Source organism: Balaenoptera physalus, assembly GCF_965194825.1.
Source record: "Balaenoptera physalus genome assembly, chromosome: 8".
NCBI lineage: Eukaryota > Metazoa > Chordata > Mammalia > Artiodactyla > Balaenopteridae > Balaenoptera > Balaenoptera physalus.
This window is the reverse complement of record NC_138887.1, coordinates 24,934,626-24,954,991: the sequence shown is the minus strand read 5'-3', so window position 1 is coordinate 24,954,991 and position 20,366 is coordinate 24,934,626. Positions and strand designations below refer to the sequence as shown.

The window sequence follows — 20,366 nt, the reverse complement described above, 5'->3', positions numbered from 1 at the left end:
GAGATGCAGTATCAGTAGCATGTTTTTTCTGTTTATAATGTTATTCTGCTACACATCTGTGGTTTAGCATGAAGCCTTTGGCTTAGGGCATGAAAAAAGTTAAGAATGAAGCAAAAAGAAAGGAAGGTTAAGTAAATCATTTGAAACAATATTTTAATATCACTCTGCTCATGGTGGTCCCTGATATTAGGAGAATTATCACTCACTATGAAAAAAAGAGTGGAGGGGCAGGGTTACTGAAATGTTTAGTGTAATTTGATTTTTATAGTTATTTGCAATGCTCTCTTAAGAGTATTATTTTAGATGTTGAGTGCTTAAAGAACTGCCTACTAGATCCTGCTTATTTCTAAGACATTTCATTGCCTTTTTAAAAAGTAAGCTTTCAAAATCAATTACTAATTTTTTTGTGGCTGTTTATAAAGTAACTAAAATGCACTGTCAGATATCAAAAACTAATGCAGAATGATAAAGTTTAAATTGTAATTTTAATTTGACTTTTCTCTCTGAATCTATTTTAAGGAACTGGGACTTGTCATTACTGGAACTCTTCCGGTCTTCAACATAACCGGCCAAAATGAAAATAAGACAAACTTAAAGGTTAAAAGTTAATTGATAAAATTAATAATAATAAATGATAAGCTATGACGTTGAAGCTCAGTGTGGATAAGATATTTCTATAAGGAAATACATACAATGTAACTGTCTCGTGAGGCGGGAAGTAAAAGGCAGCAGCTGCCTATGTGATAACCACCTGGGAAAAAGGAAATGCAGGTCAAGTTCTCAGTTCCCCAGAGCCAAGATTCAGCTTAACTCTATTTAACTATGACTTGATGAGAACACAAGTTCAGAACTCCAGGAGTAATTACATGATAAATGGGCAGTACTATTGTGTGCACATTTTTAAATGCATCTAAGATATCCTTGGAGTTCAGAAAGAAAAATCCAAAGAAAAAAACCATGGTGATGTTTGCATCAGGTGTATAGGTACCTTTTTAGAATCACTCCTCCTCCAACTTACATTCAAAGGATAGTTTTTTTAATTGTCATGTAACTTAAGGATCTGATTTAAATGAATAGTTCTCATTATTTTTTTCTCTTTTTTTAAGATTCAGGAAAAATACTTAATGAGTTTCATTAAAAATCTTGATTTCTATAGTGCTGGTAATATTGTCAATGTAATATAATGCTACCAACTTGAAGTTCTACAAGTTTTGAAAAATATGTCTCTTGTACTTGTTAAATTGTTTCATTTTTTAAAAATACTTTTGATTGAAAAGTAGGTTTACATTTCTGTTTCTTAGCTTATATAAGAAGGAATTTAAGAATGTGGGAGAAGTTAAGATTTTTTAATGCTAAATACTCATTTTATAGTTTGGTTGACATTCCTGATTTGAGGGAAATTTATTTCCAGTTTATAATATAATGAAGTCGGTTGCACTAAAGTGTTGCTTTTTCACTTATTATGAATGTCAGTGGAACTCCTTATTTTAATAATGTGGCCATAGAAAACACTGGTTATTCCTCTTTGGGGGCCCATTACCATTCTTAACTATCTGCTGGTTCTAGTCATCATAACTCAGGAAGGAGTAATTCTCTTAACTCCTCATGTAGATTATCTAAGGGAATGCTTAAATTTGGGGTATTTGCTCAGACTAGGGTTGGTTCATGGGAAAAGAGCACAGTTGTTGACATGACTTTCTCGTTCTATGTGCACCTACACAAAATTTAAAATGTTCTTGTGATAACTATTAACTGGATTTTATGATTTTCTTTGTAACATTTTGATTTATTTTATAATTTATATAATTACATTTAAGACGAAAATTCCTGATTCTAAATTTTAACACCATTCACATCCTATGTCCCATAGAAGATTATGATAACAGTTTACCACATGGCCTTTTTGATTTGCAACTAAAACTGTGATGCCCATTGTTTGGTATTCAGAAGTTAGCAGCAACCAGAAATAGTGTTGGAAGAATTTCTGCTATTTTATTACAAATAAGGTCACATATTGTACTTTTCACATATACACAGGTATTATCAGCAGCAAAAATCCATGGTTTTCTCATTCCATATTGCCTAATTAACTTTAAACTGGACATTTTTGTGATTTCTTAATCATAGCATACCAAAAAGTTAGTTTACACTCACACACACACACACACACACACACACACACACACACACACCCCTACAGCTGCTGACTGTTGCTGACTGTACAGCAATTAAAATAAGTATTAGTACAAAAAGTATCAAATTTAAAATTTCATATATCTTTTGTATTTTAGCTTTAATCATCAAGATTTCACTTTTTAAGCTAAATAATAATGATACAGTTGTGGGAATATAATCAAAGCTGAGAATCATTGCAAGTTGATACCGAAAGTGCCTCACCCTTAAACATATATATATGTTTAAGCTAGTATGGGATACAACCATTGTCAAGCAGAAGGATGAACGTATATAATAATTGTGTAGAAATATGTAAATTTTCGGTAGAAAATACACTGCCTTTTGCTATCTTATTATAGAACCAGCTGATTCTTGGTGTGATGGGAGTTGATGTGTCTTTGGAAGATATTAAAAGACTGACACCACGTTTTACAGTAAGATGCAATTTACTCTTTTGGTGACTTTTCTGTTTTAAAACTCTGTACTAATTTAGCTTGTTTTTAAAGCACTTAAAAGGAACTCTCAAAAATTTTGTGCCGTTATCTTAGCAAAGGAACTAAATATTTAAAAGGATTCTTAAAAGAGTGTAAAATATCATGTTATCTTTCTTTATGCTTTAAAATATGTATTTAAGAGTTTTTTTTTTAAAGAATGTGGATTTCTGATTGCGACTCAGGAATCTTTAAGGTTGTTTCTTATTATTTTTCAGCTGTGCCCCAATGGCTATTATTTTGCAATTGATCCTAATGGTTATGTTTTATTACATCCAAATCTTCAGCCAAAGGTATGTATATAATTTATTTACAATGATTAGTGTTCTGTAAAATTAATGATTAATGTTCTTAAAAGGTTCGTCATTTTTAAATTCACTATACAGCACTAAGTATAAAGGAACATTATACCTGTAACGTTAATAGATGACAAGACCACAGTTTATAATATATGAAGGTGTGAAAACAGTTTTCGTTTTCTCTTACCTGTTTAGTTCTGAAATGTTTCTATCCACTATCCAGCTAACCAATATTCCTATCTCAAAGGCAGCCATTATCACCTCCTGGGCCTGAGCTTCACACATCCCACTTGGTATTTTGATTAGGCTGTAAGGTGGTGAAGGAGATGGCCTGGATAGGTGTGAACTTGAGAGCATTATTCATGTTCCTCTATGCGTAGGCCATTTGCATTGCCCTTTTTTTTCTGGTAATTATCTCTCCTTTCCATCTGCCAGGCTTATAAAGATATGTATGAAATTCAAAAAGAAAAACTCAAATGGGATGGGCTTCAGAAGTGGGAAGGGTTTATTAATCAGGGAGCTATATGGAAGTGATAAAATTCCATACATGAACCATTTTATCCTAATCTTTATGCCTATTTTCCCAAGATTTAAAATACTTTCCTAAATGTCTCATCCAACTCATTTCACTTTTCATTAATGCTTCACAGGTAAAAAACTTTATTTATCCAGAAGTAAAATTGGCAAAACCTTATGTATTTTTAATTTATAAGCATCTTCAAGTTATTGTTTAACTTTGAAGATAATATTAAGGATACTTTAAACCATGCTGGATGGAAATATATACAGACTTATGCATATTATTTCCTTCTCCCCAGGCATGGAGATTTAATGTTAGTGATGTTTTAGGACACATACAAGTATGTATGTGCATACACACACACACACACACACACACACACACACACACACACACAGTTGGGTCATTAAAAACTGTTCAAAAAAATAATAATTAAGAACCATTAATATTGAATGTAAAAACATATTGAATGGTTATAATTAATGTCTGTATGTTATTTCTCACTTTGGAACTTATTTCCATATAAAATCCATCATGATCTAAATATTTGCTAATCGTGTGTAGCTGCTGATCACCCTACATTATTTTTAAAGTTGTTATTTTATTGTAAATGTGGTATAAGCATATTTTCACATTATTATTAGTCTATCACCGCTCTTTGAAAACATGTCATATTAAGTTCCTCTCAGAGTTGTTTATGATTGGCTAATCATTCTATGATTTTTCCATAATTGAAAATTTTTAAGTCTTTTTAAGAGTTTTTAACATTTACAGTATATTTTGTATTATGTTTGTATATCCAGTGTATTTTAAATTATACTCCCGTAAGTAAAGTGATTTAAATGCAGTAATAATGTAATGTGCTGAAGGGTGTGTAGGATCCCAACTTTTACATAGTTGGACATTTTATGATTGTAAGTCTTAACTCCTTCCCCAGAAAGAACTAAAATATGTCATAGACAAAATAATAAAAAAGAATAATTAGAATAATCACGTATGATGTATATATATCAAACCATCATTTAGAGGTAATTATTTGAAAAGGGTTTTCCCCTTTTCTACATTCTTGTACTAATAATCAGTATTTTTGTAGAAAGTATTTTATTACTATTTGAATGCTGTTAACATATATTTGACTCATATTTGGAATAATCAATTTACTAAAATTCGTAAAGTTACAAAGAAAATAGAAATTCTTTAGAAATTCTCATTAAAGCCCAGGTGATTTTTCTTCAGGATTATGTTAGCTTTTCATATTTTTAATATAGGAGATTATTATAAGCAAGTGTGCAACAGAAAAAACTTTTAGAAAAAATATTGTTTTAGAAAACCATTAAAAATAAAATGTTTGAACAGTCAATGTATTATTTTTTTCTGAAATTCATGCTTGTGAATTAAATATGCTTATCAATTCTCATCATTAACAGGTTAAATATTATAATTTCTTTTTGTGGGTGACAGTGCTTGCTATACAGAGAGATACAAGAACCTGATAAAGGATGATATAGTATAAGATAGTTGTTTTAGAAATTGACAAATACAGAGGACCAATATGGTTAGAGTAATATACTAACAAAATTAATCTTAATTTTTTCATCCAAAATTCACCAGTAGAAATAAAGGAAAATAATGCTACATTCCATAGTACCCATTATTATTTAACAAGATCAAAGTCTAATCTTACGCAGGTATCCTTTGCTGAATGCCTTTTGTTTTCTTCTTGAAATGGTAATCTTAATTCACATTGTTTCAGTACAATTTTGAAGTTTATAGAAGGCAGAACAAGTATCCTAAAGGCAAGAATATCAGAAAATAAAGTAGCTATGAATATTTTGCATATCTAATTTTCTGAGGAATCATTACTTATCTTCTCAGAGAGACTTTTCAAAGTATCCACCATGACCACATTTTGACAAATGCTAAATTATGTATCCTCCTTTATTCCAAAATGCATTTGAGAGTTCCTCCGTTGTGTTTCAATGAAATAACCAGATTAGGTATACTTATTGATACCTCATTTTTATCAGTCTAAAGAAATATTTATTGTATAGGAAATTGTGCATAATTTACATTTTAGAAGTCCATATTTAAAATAAACCTACAGTGTTATGACTGAATTCTCCATTTGTTCCATAGATGTAACATTTGATGTCACTAACAAAGGCACAGATTTTAAGCGTTGAAGACTGACTTTTTAATATCCTATCGTATTTATATTTTAACACATTTGAATCATATACATTCTAAAGAATTCCTGTTTTTTCCTTTTGTTAACTCACCATAGGGAATTCTCCGACAGTCCAGTGGTTAGAACTCGCCGCTTTCACTGCGGTGGGACTGGGTTCGATCGCTGGTCGGGGAACTAAAATCCCGCAAGCTGTGGGGCACGGCCAGAAATAAAATAAAATCAGCAAAGAAGTTGTCTGAGACAAACCATCTTTCTGATTTCCTACATTCTCACTTTTTTTTCCCCTAGGAATAAAAGGAAAACATTAGTCATTTTGCTAAAAAAAAAGTTTGAGTATTTTTACTAGCATTACATATTTTATTCACTAAAAATATTTTTGAACTTTCATTTCATTTATTGACTCATCATGAACTTGATGATACCTGTTTCTGATCGAGGAAGTAACTGACCAAAATTGATGATAGGATAGAATGCTTACCCATGTTGATATGTAGTGTGATGAATTACCATCTTTCTGTTGCTTCAGCCTATTGGTGTAGGTATACCAACAATTAATTTAAGAAAAAGGAGACCCAGTGTTCAGGTAACTGTGAATGAAGTTAGCAGTGCCTTCAAATTTGCTAAATCAGAGTTGCAATTAAGCTTCTCTTCCTAAAAGCATATGATTAATGCTGCCTTTCCTGACAGCAAGCTTCCAGAGCATGAGATGGAGATGAGCATCATTTCTCAATAAACCAGAGCAAAAATGTTATTAATAATGGCAGAGGGTATGCATTTGCTGACTAAAGATTGCTAGCAAATGATAATCAGAGTAATCGCAATTAAATGGCTTCTAAAAAATAAATTTGTTATTAAATATTGTGAAGTTAGTGTCAAATCCATGTAATCCTAACAATTTGCTTGTAAAATTAACTCCTTAGTGGAAATAAAAATACAATTCTATTATATAATTTCTATAAACCACACAATTTAACCCAAAATTTCTTTGGATTTCTAAGTGTATTTTCAGATTAGCAGTTAGAGGAAGTTCCCTTCATCTAATTAAAAATGTCCAAAATTGCAACTAAATATTATCTGGCAAACTTACTGCAAAATCTTTTCTCTGATGGCAGCATATTTAAACATTATTCTATGTATGCTTATTTCTATAAGTGCACTAAAAATAATCAGCAGGAAAAAAAAAATAATCAGCAGGATACTTCCTATAGTTTAGTAGAATTTAGCAAGAGCATTTCAAAATTTCAGAGAAAGTTCAATATGACTTAAGGTTTTCTATGACAGCCTATCATTTCTTTTAAAAAGTTGGTGACATTATAATGGAGAGGTAGTGTGATATGAAGAGATCATTAAGCTATGAATTAGTAGAACTGAGTTCCAGTTTGTTCTACTTATAGCCAACACTATATCCTTGAGTAGTTCACTAAACCCCATAGTACTTCAGTTTCTTCATCTGAAAAGCAGGAAGATTAAACTTATAATTGTTTCCTATCCTACACAGTATATTCCTAGGAAATTGAATACATATATTGATCCCCAGCTCCATCTCCTGAAAATTCTGATTTAGTTTGACCAGGGATGGGAGCCGGGCTTCTGAAATAGTTTTAAAGATTCCCAGGTAATTCTAAAGTACAGAGCCAATGGATTAATAGAAGCTTCAGTTTCCTTCTAGCTCTACAATTCCATGACAATCTGAATTTCGTGTTGTTGCTTCAGTCTCCATTTCTTTTGTGATTCCTGTAGAGGTTAAAATTATGTTTATGTCTTTTCTTGATTTATTAAATTGTTTTATGTTACTCCTCTTGCATGTTTCTTTTTGTGGATTACCTTGGATCATACTCATTGCAGTCATGTACATTTTAGTGAATTTTTAGTTTTGCCATACTTTCAAATATTGCATGTAAATATTGTGATATAATTTAAAAATAAACAACCTGAAAAATGGTTTGTTTTATTTTTGTTTTCCTTCCAAGGAAACTCCAAATGGCAAACTAGCAACCACACAAGACGTCTGAACTTGGAAAATATTTTTTGAGCTATGTAGTATTTTTAATAATACCAACTACTAATTATTTCAATTTAAAATTTAACAACATTGCCTTGTGCCTTTTGTTTTAGTTCCACAAATGGTATGGCCTTTATATCAGTTGATATTCAAATTTTACAAATGAGAATTGTTAGATATTTAAAACATCAAACAAAAGTACTGGGAGTGCAGGGACTGGATTCCAGTTCTCAAGCCTGTCTTGGTGCTTTCTGATGAGAAGAGTTGCTTTTGAATTTTTCAATCACTGTACCTGTAATGAGTCTTTTAAAAAATGGTCAGCCAGATTGCCATTTAAAAAGTACAAGTCATGCATTGACATTTTTCTTTTATGATTTCCTTTTCCTGTCTGTGTCTTTGTATGTTGGATTGGGACGTGATCTTCATATTGCCAATTCTTCCTGATAATGCCTCCTCCATGCATGCTGTTTGGGTCTGGTCATGCTATGCATTATCCATTGCATGTAAGATAATATTCTTATTTATGTTTATATTTTATCATTTTATTTTGACTTTGTTTTGTGGTGAGTTAAAATTTTAACACTGATGTGAGGGTGTTTGTGTAAAGATAATTTATTTCATGAGACTTTAAATAAGCAATTCAGAATAATTTGTCAGCTTTAGAGTATCCTTTGGATAGAAACTTTCTCAGTTTTGTTTTTTAAACAGAGGACTAGAATTATTTTCAATGCTGATTTTTATTTTTTTCTTATAAAATATTACTTTTCCAAAGAGTATTTGCTTCTTATACTGTGTCATTTAGCATTTGAAATAAATATGTTTAATTTTAATACATTTTTAATTATTGGCATTGTCTTGGGTAGTCAGCCCTACTAAAACAGTGTTTAAAATAATGATGATCTGAACGTATTTTGGAAGAACGTGTGAGCCTGAAATTTTTAAAATTCCAGTGACCTTGCACTAATACAACATAATTTCTATTTATTTATTACTTCTATCTAATTAGTTATCATATATTGATGGTATTTATTTTAGTAAATATTAAAAATCCAGTTTCTAAATTTTTACAGTTGTAAAATGATAGACACCTATTATGATTTTATGTTCTAGTGAACTTTGAAATTCTACTATGGCATGTTACATTACTTAGTAAGTGTTATAAGAGAATAGTATATTTTTGTTTATCAAATATTTTGATATCCTCATTTTATGATTGAGAAATTTTTTAAATGTCATGTGAGGTGAATTTACCAGGTTAACAGTTTCATTTGATATGTTTATGTAAATAATCTGCCTGTTCCATAGTGAAGTTGATTTCTTATTACACACCAGCAAGAAGTAGCAGTAGGACGTGTAGAGCAGGAAAACAGTATTTAGTGAACCTAGGGGTTATTATTCAAGTTAGACTTCAATCACAATAGCTAATCTTTTAAAATCCTTATGACTTTACCATAAATTTTATCTTATAAAATTGACTTAATTTGACTCATTAAAATATATTGTAAAATTTCTGAGTTTCAAATACATGAAGCAAACTTGCATCTTTTCTTTATGCATTTGAAGAAGGAAAAATAAATTTAGAAGAGTTTGTTTTGCTTAGCAAATGCAAACATTTTTAAAACATTTTCCCTCATATAATTTTATTTTTTATGGAATACAAATAATGTATATTACTTACACATTGCCTTTGTTTTATTGCCAAATATGTTATCCACATGGCTGCATTTTGCTCCTTTCACATCCCAATTAAAGATAAAAAGCTGTAAGTGGATCTTCAGAAGTCATATTGCCACAGGATTTGTGATTATAAATGTCCTATCTAACACAGGACTCAAAACTCTTCAGTTGGTGATTAATTAAAATTTGTCTGCTCTACTTAAAGCTCAAATCCCTAGCCTACTTATTATTATTTTAAAATATATATGAGAGAATATACCTTTATATAATTATTTTGTCAACTGTTTAAGATACCTTAGGTAAGTAACTTTTATGGAATTAATTTCATATTTAAATATCTATTGAGTTATTCTATATACAGCATCATCTTACAATGTCATATATGCTTAATTACTATTTTCTGTGTAGAACCCCAAATCTCAGGAGCCAGTAACTTTGGATTTTCTTGATGCAGAATTAGAGAATGATATTAAAGTGGAGGTGAGTGCAATCAGTCAGCTTGAACAACACCCTCAGGTCAGATGCTGGTATTCTTCCAGTCTACAGGGATCTGTTGAGTAGCTTCATTGTGTTGGTTCTGTCTTTGGTACTATACACACAAAGATGAATGTTTTTTATCTTTAAAAATTTCTAGATCCTGGGCTCTCTCATCCGAAAGATCCTATGAAAAGGAATAAATATTTTAAATTGGGTGTGACCTTAGTTTTTTTCTTTCTCCTTCCACAGGTAGAGTTATTTTCAGTATCTCAATACAAATGTAACTTGTAAATTTCAATAAAAAACATAGAGAGGGGGACGTTGCCATAGAGATGAAAGAAAAGTTGCAGGGAATTTAATCATCCAACCACCCAATAAGCAACATGAGGAAAGAAGCTGCCATGTGTGTCTCAGTACTCTATACTCAGAAATTTTCTATTTTATTTCAAAACCAAAATTGCATGCCACTTCCTCCGAGAGGGCCTTCCATAATAATAGGGATAATCATGAATAATAACATTTATTGAGTACATGATATGTGTCAGTCATGGATTCTCAAAAGCCTTTGAATAGGTACATTGTTATTGTTATTATTATTATATCTGTTGTACTGATGATCTTTTTGAGGTACAGGAGGTTAAATAGCTTATCTCCATTTACTCAGCTAGTAAGTAGCAGAACAGGATTTGAACCTGGCTCTTGCACTCCAGAGCAGAGATTTTTAAGATTCTTTCAGATGAATTAACTCCTTCTCTTATCTATTCAAAGGCCACCGTATTTCTTTTACAGTTTGTCACAGTGTGTTTTAACTTGTACTTGCTGTACACATTTTACAACCTTACTCCCTCAATGTAGAACAAGAGAATCTATTTATCATCGTTACCTTAGACTGAGGCATAGTGCTGGGATGTTTTAGGTAAATAATGAATATTTGTTGTAAAGTATTTTGACAGGATAAAGTAGGATCATGTAATGGTGAAGAGCTTGGTTTCTGGACTCTCATACCACTGAGTAACTGTAATAATATTTAACCTCTCAAGTCTCAATTTCCCCTCCATCAATCCCATAAAGTAATTGAGCACTTTTATTCATTACATTTCAAAAATTAATGACTGGTTGAAAATATTTCATTAAGAATGTTTTTATCATTTTAAGATGATGTAAAATAACGATGTGGTAACTTTTAAAAGAATATTTCCACACTTCAGTAGGTCAATTTAGTATCTGCTATAAAGTAATTGTTTCAATTTCCCTTAGATTCGAAATAAAATGATAGATGGAGAAAGCGGAGAAAAAACATTCAGAACCCTGGTTAAATCTCAAGATGAGGTAAGAATTAAGTCAGGTTTATTCTTAAATAAAAATGTATATATTAATAATGATCATTGATATTAGTGGTAAAGCAATATTTATTCATAAAAAGGGATGTTTCTAGAAAACAAAAATTGTTTAAAGCACTCTTTGCTGAAGGGATATTTTTAATAAGGTTTTTAACTCTGAAATTTTTATAAAATGTTGCTTTAGATTTCTTGATGTATTCTTCTATCATTTACAATATGTTCCTGAAAATTATATTTTTTAATTTTTTTAATTGATGTATAGTTGATTTACAATATCATGTAAGTTTAAGGTATACAGCACAGCGATTCAGTTATACATACATATATATACACACATATATATATATTCTTTTTCAGATTCTTTTCCCCTATAGGTTATTACATAATATTGAATATAATTCCCTGTGCTATACAGTAGGTCCTTGTTGGTTAGCGAAAATTATATTTATGTCTCCATTTTTTTTTTTTTTTTTTACCAGTATAAGAAATAGAATACACAATATGATGTTTGCCATGTTCTTTTAGGCCATTTCAGTCATACAGATTTGAAGTTAGTATTTAATAGCTGTAAGTTTTGTATGGTTTGTGCATGCAGATGTTCTAATTGTTGAGTTCCATATATTAATTTTTTGTTTGTTTCTTAACTTGTTTCTGGCTTCATTTATCTTCTTTTACTATCTATGCACTATTGCCCTGAATTTAAACCTGAAATTAAATCAAGAGATAACACAGCTACTGCCATAAAATCACTGGTACAGCTAGGTAACACTTGTATTGTTTTATATTGACGTGGAAAAACTCCGTGTATATGAGAAGTGTGTCTATTCATTATCAGTCACATGTGGAATAAATACACATTCGTATGTTTGAGGATTGGAAAAATGTATAGAACTCCCAAGCTTTTGAGCCTGGAAACTTAATTTAAGCTTTTATGTATAATTTATGTCCGTTTCCTCACAATCCCATCCCTTTTAAGTGTAACATTTCTCCTGAATTTCTCAGCAGAGCTTTCCCAAAAATGGAGCTAGGATCTAAATACAGTACTTCATTAACACGTGCCTTTTCTCATTTTAATATCATCAGGAGTCCCTATTACCAGAACCCAAGGGGGGTTATACACCAGTTTCCGTCTTTGTTGACACGTCAACTCTGTTTACTTAGACTTTAGCCATGCTGTTTACCACCTCACTTTTCAGAGGAAAGGTGTAAAGCATTCAGCAGTTCTGCCAGCTTCTCCATCTTGTTCTGCCAACAAGAACTCTGGGACCTGCACGTTCTTTTTTCCACTTACAAATCAATTTTCTGTTTATTCAGTCACTTTGATATTTCTCTCCTTCAATTTACTGTAAATTCTTCTTTTTGACCCATATCCACCCATAGACTTTTCCTATTAATTATATTGAAGAAAGTAGTGTTTTGTATGTTTATTTCTCTAATCCAACACAGTTTTTGATATTCTGTTTTTTATAACTTGCTGAACAATACTAGTTTGCCATGGTTTTTTATGAGTATTAATAAATATGTAAACATTAGTTTTTAATTCTTTTATGAATTTTAGGAGTCCAAAAATTTCCTGAGCACTTCCTGCCCTCCCTCCCCCCAATCCTCCACACACCTCAGTAAAGCCATGGGGATATTTGATGTATAGAAGCAACACTGTGTAGTTGCTATAAAATGAGTTTGACATCGTACATTCTCCTTCATCCTGCCAACTAAAGTCCTCATTTCTTCATCAGTAAATTGTGGAAAAGAGTAGTATTTCATTTACTCCAGGGAGTTGATTAAATGATACAATGACTGTAAAATGCCTAGATATTGCCTAACACCAAGTAATAGTCAGTGAATATTATTGTTCTGATGAGGATGATGAAGCTGGTGATAACTAAAAATATTAAAAGATACATATGTGTCGTCACCATACCTAATGGAAGAAGTAATGATCATTTCTTTACTACTGTTCAGTAGCTCCATAAGAAAGATTCAATATCCATGAAGTTATTTAGCTCTTACTTCCTTTCCCTGGTGGATATAGTTGTCTTTCTAACCTTCAATGATACTAAGTAATTAGTCTCTTAGAATAGATAAATACTATAATAATGGCTTAATAAGAACAGTAATGTGCTAATCATACATTTGGGTCTAGACACACTGCATTAATTTCCTGATATTATCAATTTCTCTTCAACATCCCCTACTATGGAAATATCTGAGCATTATCTAATATTTCAGTCCTGTTTCATTATTAAAATTTATTTTTCAGGAAATGTTTTTAAAGTTTTGAGGTTAATAATTTGGCATAAATTACTAAGATTTTGCACTTAAACGTCCTTAAAATTTATTATGTGGGTATTTTTTTTCCTGAAATGTTGCTTTACACACACACACACCCCCCATAACAGAATAAATAATTGTAGAATAGAATAGATCAGATATTTGTGAAGAAGGGTATTGAATGATGACTGAATTTATAAATAGAGCCTAGCATTCTGCTCTTCATATAAATTCACTTCAAATAAAAAGTGATAGTAACCATGTCCAACTCTTTTTTTTTTAGAGATATATAGACAAAGGAAACAGGACGTATACATGGACCCCTGTCAATGGCACAGATTACAGGTAATTAACCTTATTTATTTATATGTGTGCTGTATAAAAGAATATTCAGTTCAGTGCCTTTCGCCTATTTTTAAGTAGCCATTTCTCCGGTGGATGAATGTTGTCTTTACATACTCATAAGCTATTTTCAATATAATTAAAATAGAAATGTTATCCTTTCCAACATTAAAATGCATTAAAGTTATACATTCTGATTTTCAAAATGAGAAAGATGGGAAAAAGCTAGAAATATAAAATTTAGAAATGAAAACTTGCATGATATACATATATTTGGTGTTTTATATATTTATGTTAGTAATAATAAATGTTGACATTTATTACTTACTTTGTGGTCATCACCTCCACTGACCTCCTCATTTAAACTGTCATTTAGTTTACATTACTTACATTTAGGTTGCAAATTAACTTAAAAATGAAACTTATTACATCATAGTATAATCTGATATAAAACGCTCAATTGATATAATTTAATCTCATGAGTAGAAATTCTGTAATATCCTGATCCCTTCAATTGACTGGACCTTGGAAAATTGGACAGACTAATACCCTAAAATTTCTTGGAAATTCTCCATTCTTCAACATTTGCTGAGCATTTTTTGTTTTGTTTGCTCTAACTCTAAGGTCACCGCTTTCCCTGTGGTCCTGCTTCCTACAGCCTCATACTACTGAGGCTGATATGAAAATGTCCTTCTTGTTACTCATTCTCTCTTCCTCCTCCCTCACACCTCCCATCTTTGGATCTCATGTCACCAGACCACACCAGGGACCATTCCTCCCTTTGAACAGTCATCTCCCTCACGTTCCTGTGAGATATCAGTTTCTGCGTGGTTGCCACTCTCTCCTCCATTCACACGGATCAGTGTTTCTCAAAGCATTTGAGACATACCCACGCTTATATAAAATAAAACGAAAATTGTTTACTAAAATGAACTTTAAAAGAGATGAAAACTCAAGTGGGAAAAAAATGTTTATTACATTTCATAGACATGAAATTCGTGTGTCAAATTGCTATAAAAATTTCTAAATGCTTACTCTCAATTTCTATGCTTAATTAATCATGAGCTGGTAATAGATAGTTTGCAAGTGGGCCAGGTCCTTGACACACTTTAAATACCAGTGACATAGGTGATTTTTCTGGTGCCTGAACTCTCATTTTTTTTTTTTTTTTAAATCTCCTCCCCTCTGATGATCTTGTCATTCCCCTATCTTAGCTACCTACTCCAAGGTCATGTTTTACAACTCTAACATTAAGACTGCAAGTCCTTCATAATCTTAATTTGAGATTGTTTTTATCCAACTCTCAGAGTAATACATTTTAGCTTTCCAACCCCTCCTTCTAATAGTCCAGCTGCAACAATCCTTTGACTCAGTTGAGACCTGAAATCCATCAACCCCTTCGACCTTTTCACTGTCCTTGCCATCCTCATGTCCTTGTACCCCTCTTTATTGAGCATAAATTCCTTGGGTCTTACTACGTTCACTCTCTTACACAAACCATCAACTCCCTGCATCATACTCAGGTTTGGTAAATAGTAGTTTGACCAATCCCAATCCTGGTTAAATTAAATTATTACCAACACCACACTGCACCCACACAGCTACAAATGGGAGAAATAAAATATTCCTTGACTGATGACATCTAAAATTCAGGACCTTTAACCTTAAGTGTACTTCAGTAGTGCCTGCTGGTCTCAATAGTCCAATAAAGTTAGGATGCTTCTAGATGACTTTTGATAGCCTCTCTTCACTGCTCAAACCCATCTCTTTCCCATCCATTTTTCTCTCAGGTGATGTCTTTACTTCTGTTTTTCTCAGTGAAATAGGAAGCAATCAGAAGAGACCTTCTACCACATAACGACTTGCATCTATATCTCCATCTCCTATCTCTATTTCTATTCACAACACAATAACAAGAGTGATATTATTAATACTTGAGTTATATTGTTTCATTTCTCTACTCAAAATTCTCCAATAATTTGCTATCTTAATCTCTATAAAATCCGAAGTGTGTCATGACCATTAGAGGACTTACAGCATCTGACCTCATTTACTATCAGTTCTCTGAAGTTACCTTCTCAGATTCTCCACTGAACCACCTTCATCTTAGAGCTACACTATCCTCCTTGCTAGTCCTCATAAACCCGGGACCATTCTGCCTCAGGACCTTTGCACCTGAAGTTATTTCTGCCTAGGATGAATTTTCCCCAGGTATTCACATGCTTACTCCATCTTCACACCTTCACTTACTTTTTTGTCGCCTCAATAAGGCCTTCCCCAGTAATCCTACCTAAAGTGTAAAGTGCCTCATTATCATTTGATATTATGTATGTGTATATGCACATACACACACATATATATGAAGCATATATAAAGAAATTTATTTCTACTGTTTATTGTTTGTCTTCCTTCACTATTAAGTTCTAAGAGGGCAACGTTCTAAGACTGTTAGACTCTGAGATTCTAAGATTGTTGCCTGCTTCATTTATTTTTGAATCCTCAGCTCATAAGTCAGTGGCACACAGTAGACATTCTGTAAATATTTACACAGTTATATATTTAGATTTTCAATCTGTCTCATTCTGTCAAATCCAAATAATAGTTTCCAAACTTCCATTGCAATACTCAAATATGAGGGCCTCTTTAACTACATATACATATACATATATACATATACTACATATACATATACAGTTAATATGTAGCCTACTTAATAGGCTGTGGTGGACTCAACTGTTCTTTTCCTAATAAAACGAAACAACACTCCTCCCCACTCTGCCCCAGAACATACACATAACTTTTCAGGGGAGCCTAGAGTGCTGGGGATTCCCCTAGAGCTGTGTGGGTTGCTAGGATGGCACGCAGACTAGGTCTAGAAGAGGGGCACACGGTTACCAATGTCATGAGACACTACCTGCCAGTCTTTCTCCAGTTTTTCAGTTTTTGACATAATTTTGAACCTATTGAATAACACCAGAATGAATGTTTATTTTACTTGTGTCTCTTGATTTCTCTCTCTCATTTCTATTAGACATCTCTTTACGCATATACAGTCTTTATGTACATACATCAGTAATTATTTTTCTTTCCATTTCCACGGTTATTGCCACCTTTCATTTTTTTGGATAAACTTGTCAAAAGGTGTGACGGCCAACAGGAAATCTGGGAGCCCTGTCTCGTTAGCGATGATTTCATGATAAAAAGAAATGTTGGATGCACATGTGGGAAAGTGCTCTCTGCCTTTGTTTCTTAGACAAACAAATTCTAAGTTAGAAAAACCATTTCTTTTTGACCCTGATAGTGAGTCAGTCTGATGGTTGGTCCTACTGCAGTCATAATGATACTCTGGGGGAATCTTAAATTCTTACTATACCTTTCTTAAATATGTTTTTAATAGTCTCACAAATGTCTACTGCCTTCATCCCCTTTCCCTCACACACCAAGTTGTAATACAGGTGGCCAGATTAATGTTCTTTTCTCCAGTTCTGAGTACATCTCTCCTTGTTCACAAAACTTTAGTCTCTTCCCATTTTTATCCAAGTTTGGATTCCAAGTCTGAAATTCACATCACACATTTCTAGCCTAACCTGTCTGCCCTGTCGTTTCCCCCACTGCACTGCACTACCCATACAAACCACTGTTCTCTGAACAAGCCCTAACTTCACCACCTTGGCATGTTTTCTTCACACATTCTCTTCACAAATCTACAGCTTAGAGCCAGATTAAATCTATTTCCATTGTAGGTACTCCCCTGAATCTCCGTACAAATAAATCCACAAATAACAAGCTAGAACAACATACTACATCTAAATTGAAGAAAAAAAATGGCAGTGTTTTTATTTAATGAATTAGGTATCAAATTTCACTTAGTGATTTCTGTCTCCTTAAGCCTTGATATAACTTGATATAACATATTTTGAAATATAGTAGTTATTTTAACAGAATGTTCTTTTTTTTTAATGAAGAGTTTGATTTTTATGGTGATATAAATGAGTTGAAAAGTGTGTTATATTCCATTTAACTAAGTTAACCATGTTTATGTGAGTCACAAAAATATTGCATGGGCTGTACCATCCATCTGGTGGCCACTGGCTTTATTAGACTTTTATCCCTGGGAGAAAATAAAGCAGACTTGATTTGTTGGTTTTATAAGGAGAGAGACAGCAAACTGCATATGGCAGCATCCTTGACTCAGAATGTTGACTGAAGATCTTATCTGCTATAGGTTGAAGAAATAACTGTTGCCTGAAGAAAAAAAATCATTAAATTATGTGTAACCATATTTTTCTGTAAAATAAAGCATAGCTATTAATAGCAACCTGAGACTTGCAGGCCAATAAAATGTATATTCGATATGTCAGTTTTAAAACATCTATTGTGTTCCTCATGGGTTTCCACACTATTTTTTATGGTACATGAGATATAACCCAAGCTTACAGTGTGACACTGTAGCAGCCACGTGATGTAATGTTATCGGTCTTAATTTGAAGTTTCTCTTAGCAATAAATGCTGATAGGGCAATAAAAACGTCCTAATTTCCCTTGAGAGGCGTTTGTGGGAGACAATCTTCAAATGCTCACTAATTCTGCTCTACATTTTATAAATGGCAAGTGAATCATGAAAGGTCATCTTGCTTTCAGACTAATTGCACTGCTTATTTTAATTTTAATCTCTGCCTCCCTTTAAAGGAAGTTACCTTTAAAATGAATGTGGAGATTTTCATTAAATCTACATAACATTTTATTTCTCTGACCTTTTCCCATAAGGAAAGTATATGAATTACTTAATGATGGAGAAAGATTTGGGAATTGGAGGTAACAAGCATCCACTTATTTTGCTATCTTGACTGCATAATTAAATTGTAGCAAATAAGCCCTTGCATTTTTCCTCTTCATAGAGTGAATTTTTAGCATATATTCATAAGAAGAAAAACCTGGAATTTTATATTTTGTCCTGTTCTATATTGCTCATAAAAAAATGTATAACAGCATTATACTTTGGACATCCATCCCCAAAGCCTGGGAAACATGAGGCTTGAGTGATTTAAAAGTAGATCTTCTGCAAATGCCTAGAAATACTCAGAAGCCTAGAAATGCACACATTTTTCTGTTCATTGCTAAATTTGGGGTTAAATTGTAAAAATGAATGCTGAATAACTCAATTGGTCACATTAATCAAGCGTCATTTTTTAATAATAGTTGCATTGGGAATCTTAGAGATAACCTCATTTTTGGCATTAGTTTGTTAGTTTCCTTCTGTACTCAAAGGATAGCAGAGGCCATTTGCAACTGTAAGTATGGATATGGAATAATTAGTTATGTTCTGCACATGTGTATCAGCCATTGTGAGAGTAGAAGAATTACACACATGCCGTTGTTACGGGAAAGTGCATAATATTCTGATATCTTTTAACAATTCCAACATTTTGTGTGTTTTATTAATTGTCAGCTTCAAAATGAGTGCGGTTACCTGCCTGTCAGCTTTTTAGTTTGTACAGTCATATTAAGACAGGGTTGGATGATAGGCTTATTTGACAGTCCTTGTGTCTAAAATGTTCAGAATTTGGCTTAAGATTTGCACTGGAGCTTTCCTCCAGTGTGTACATGTACCATGGGACTAGAGTAGCCCATGGCTCTTGTAAACTATTAAAGTCAAGATGTTTTTCCTATTGTACCTAACAGCAATCTACCAAATGATATGGGATATCCACAGTTAATGAACTTGAAATAAATACAGTTACACTGTTGGGTAAGAACCAATTGGATGAGCAAGTGCTATAAAGGAATCTGAATTTCCCTTCCAAAAGACATGGGGGAAATTGCCTAGAAAAGAGTTGTACAATATTAGGTATTCAACCCCTCAAAACAGACTATTTCAGATGATTTTATGCATTGTGTAATTAGTAATGATAATAATACTTCTTTCATTTGTAATTTTTAGTAGTGTACATTTGCTAGCAAGCACTGTAGCATTATGTATAATTCATTAGGGAGGAGATAGCCAATTGGCATGATATAATTACTTTGCTTAAACGTAGCCCTAGTATTCTTCTATTTTTGTCCACAAAGTATTTTAATATAGTTTTCTGGAAATACAGTATCCATGACATTTCATCTTCAGCTGATTTATGGGCGCATTTTGTAGCTTATTTTCCATGTGTCTCTTCTGATTCTCTACGATGTAGAGAACTGGATGGCAAGACCAAATTAAGTACCCTATTTGCTGAAAGCATTTTCCTGTCAGAGTAATATGTCTTTTCCTTCCCATGAGGACGATCTTTGGATTTTCCATGAACTTGATGTGTCTTTTTTTTTTTTAAGTTATGTTTCATTTTTGTTTGTTTGTTTGTGTTTATGCTTCTCTTGTTTCTATTGCAGTTTGGCCTTGGTATTACCAACCTACAGTTTTTACTATATAAAAGCCAAAATAGAAGAGACAATAACTCAGGCCAGATGTAAGTACTGTGAAAGCGACTTCAGGGTCTGTTTGTTATCTCCTAGTACCAGAGGTTTAAATACGTCTAGACTTTGGAATACCCAAGGCTTATGGCTTATACATTTTAGTGGGTGTTATTACCAGATCAA

At 32.5% G+C, this 20,366-nt stretch overlaps 1 protein-coding gene across 10 annotated transcripts in view; it reads left to right on the top strand.

The window, feature by feature from the left end:
- Positions 1-20,366, top strand: part of CACNA2D1 (calcium voltage-gated channel auxiliary subunit alpha2delta 1) — a 503,964-nt gene that overhangs the window by 436,733 nt on the left and 46,865 nt on the right. For 4 of the 10 annotated variants that reach the window (XM_082473439.1, XM_082473435.1, XM_082473437.1 and 1 more), the window contains 8 exons: positions 520-597; positions 2,535-2,609; positions 2,885-2,959; positions 6,200-6,256; positions 9,761-9,832; positions 11,087-11,158; positions 13,724-13,785; positions 20,160-20,236. In XM_082473439.1, coding sequence (XP_082329565.1) covers positions 520-597; positions 2,535-2,609; positions 2,885-2,959; positions 6,200-6,256; positions 9,761-9,832; positions 11,087-11,158; positions 13,724-13,785; positions 20,160-20,236 — 568 coding nt within the window. The remainder of the gene's footprint in view (positions 1-519; positions 598-2,534; positions 2,610-2,884; positions 2,960-6,199; positions 6,257-9,760; positions 9,833-11,086; positions 11,159-13,723; positions 13,786-20,159; positions 20,237-20,366) is intronic. The other 6 variants (XM_082473440.1, XM_082473438.1, XM_082473444.1 and 3 more) reach the window with 3 other exon arrangements.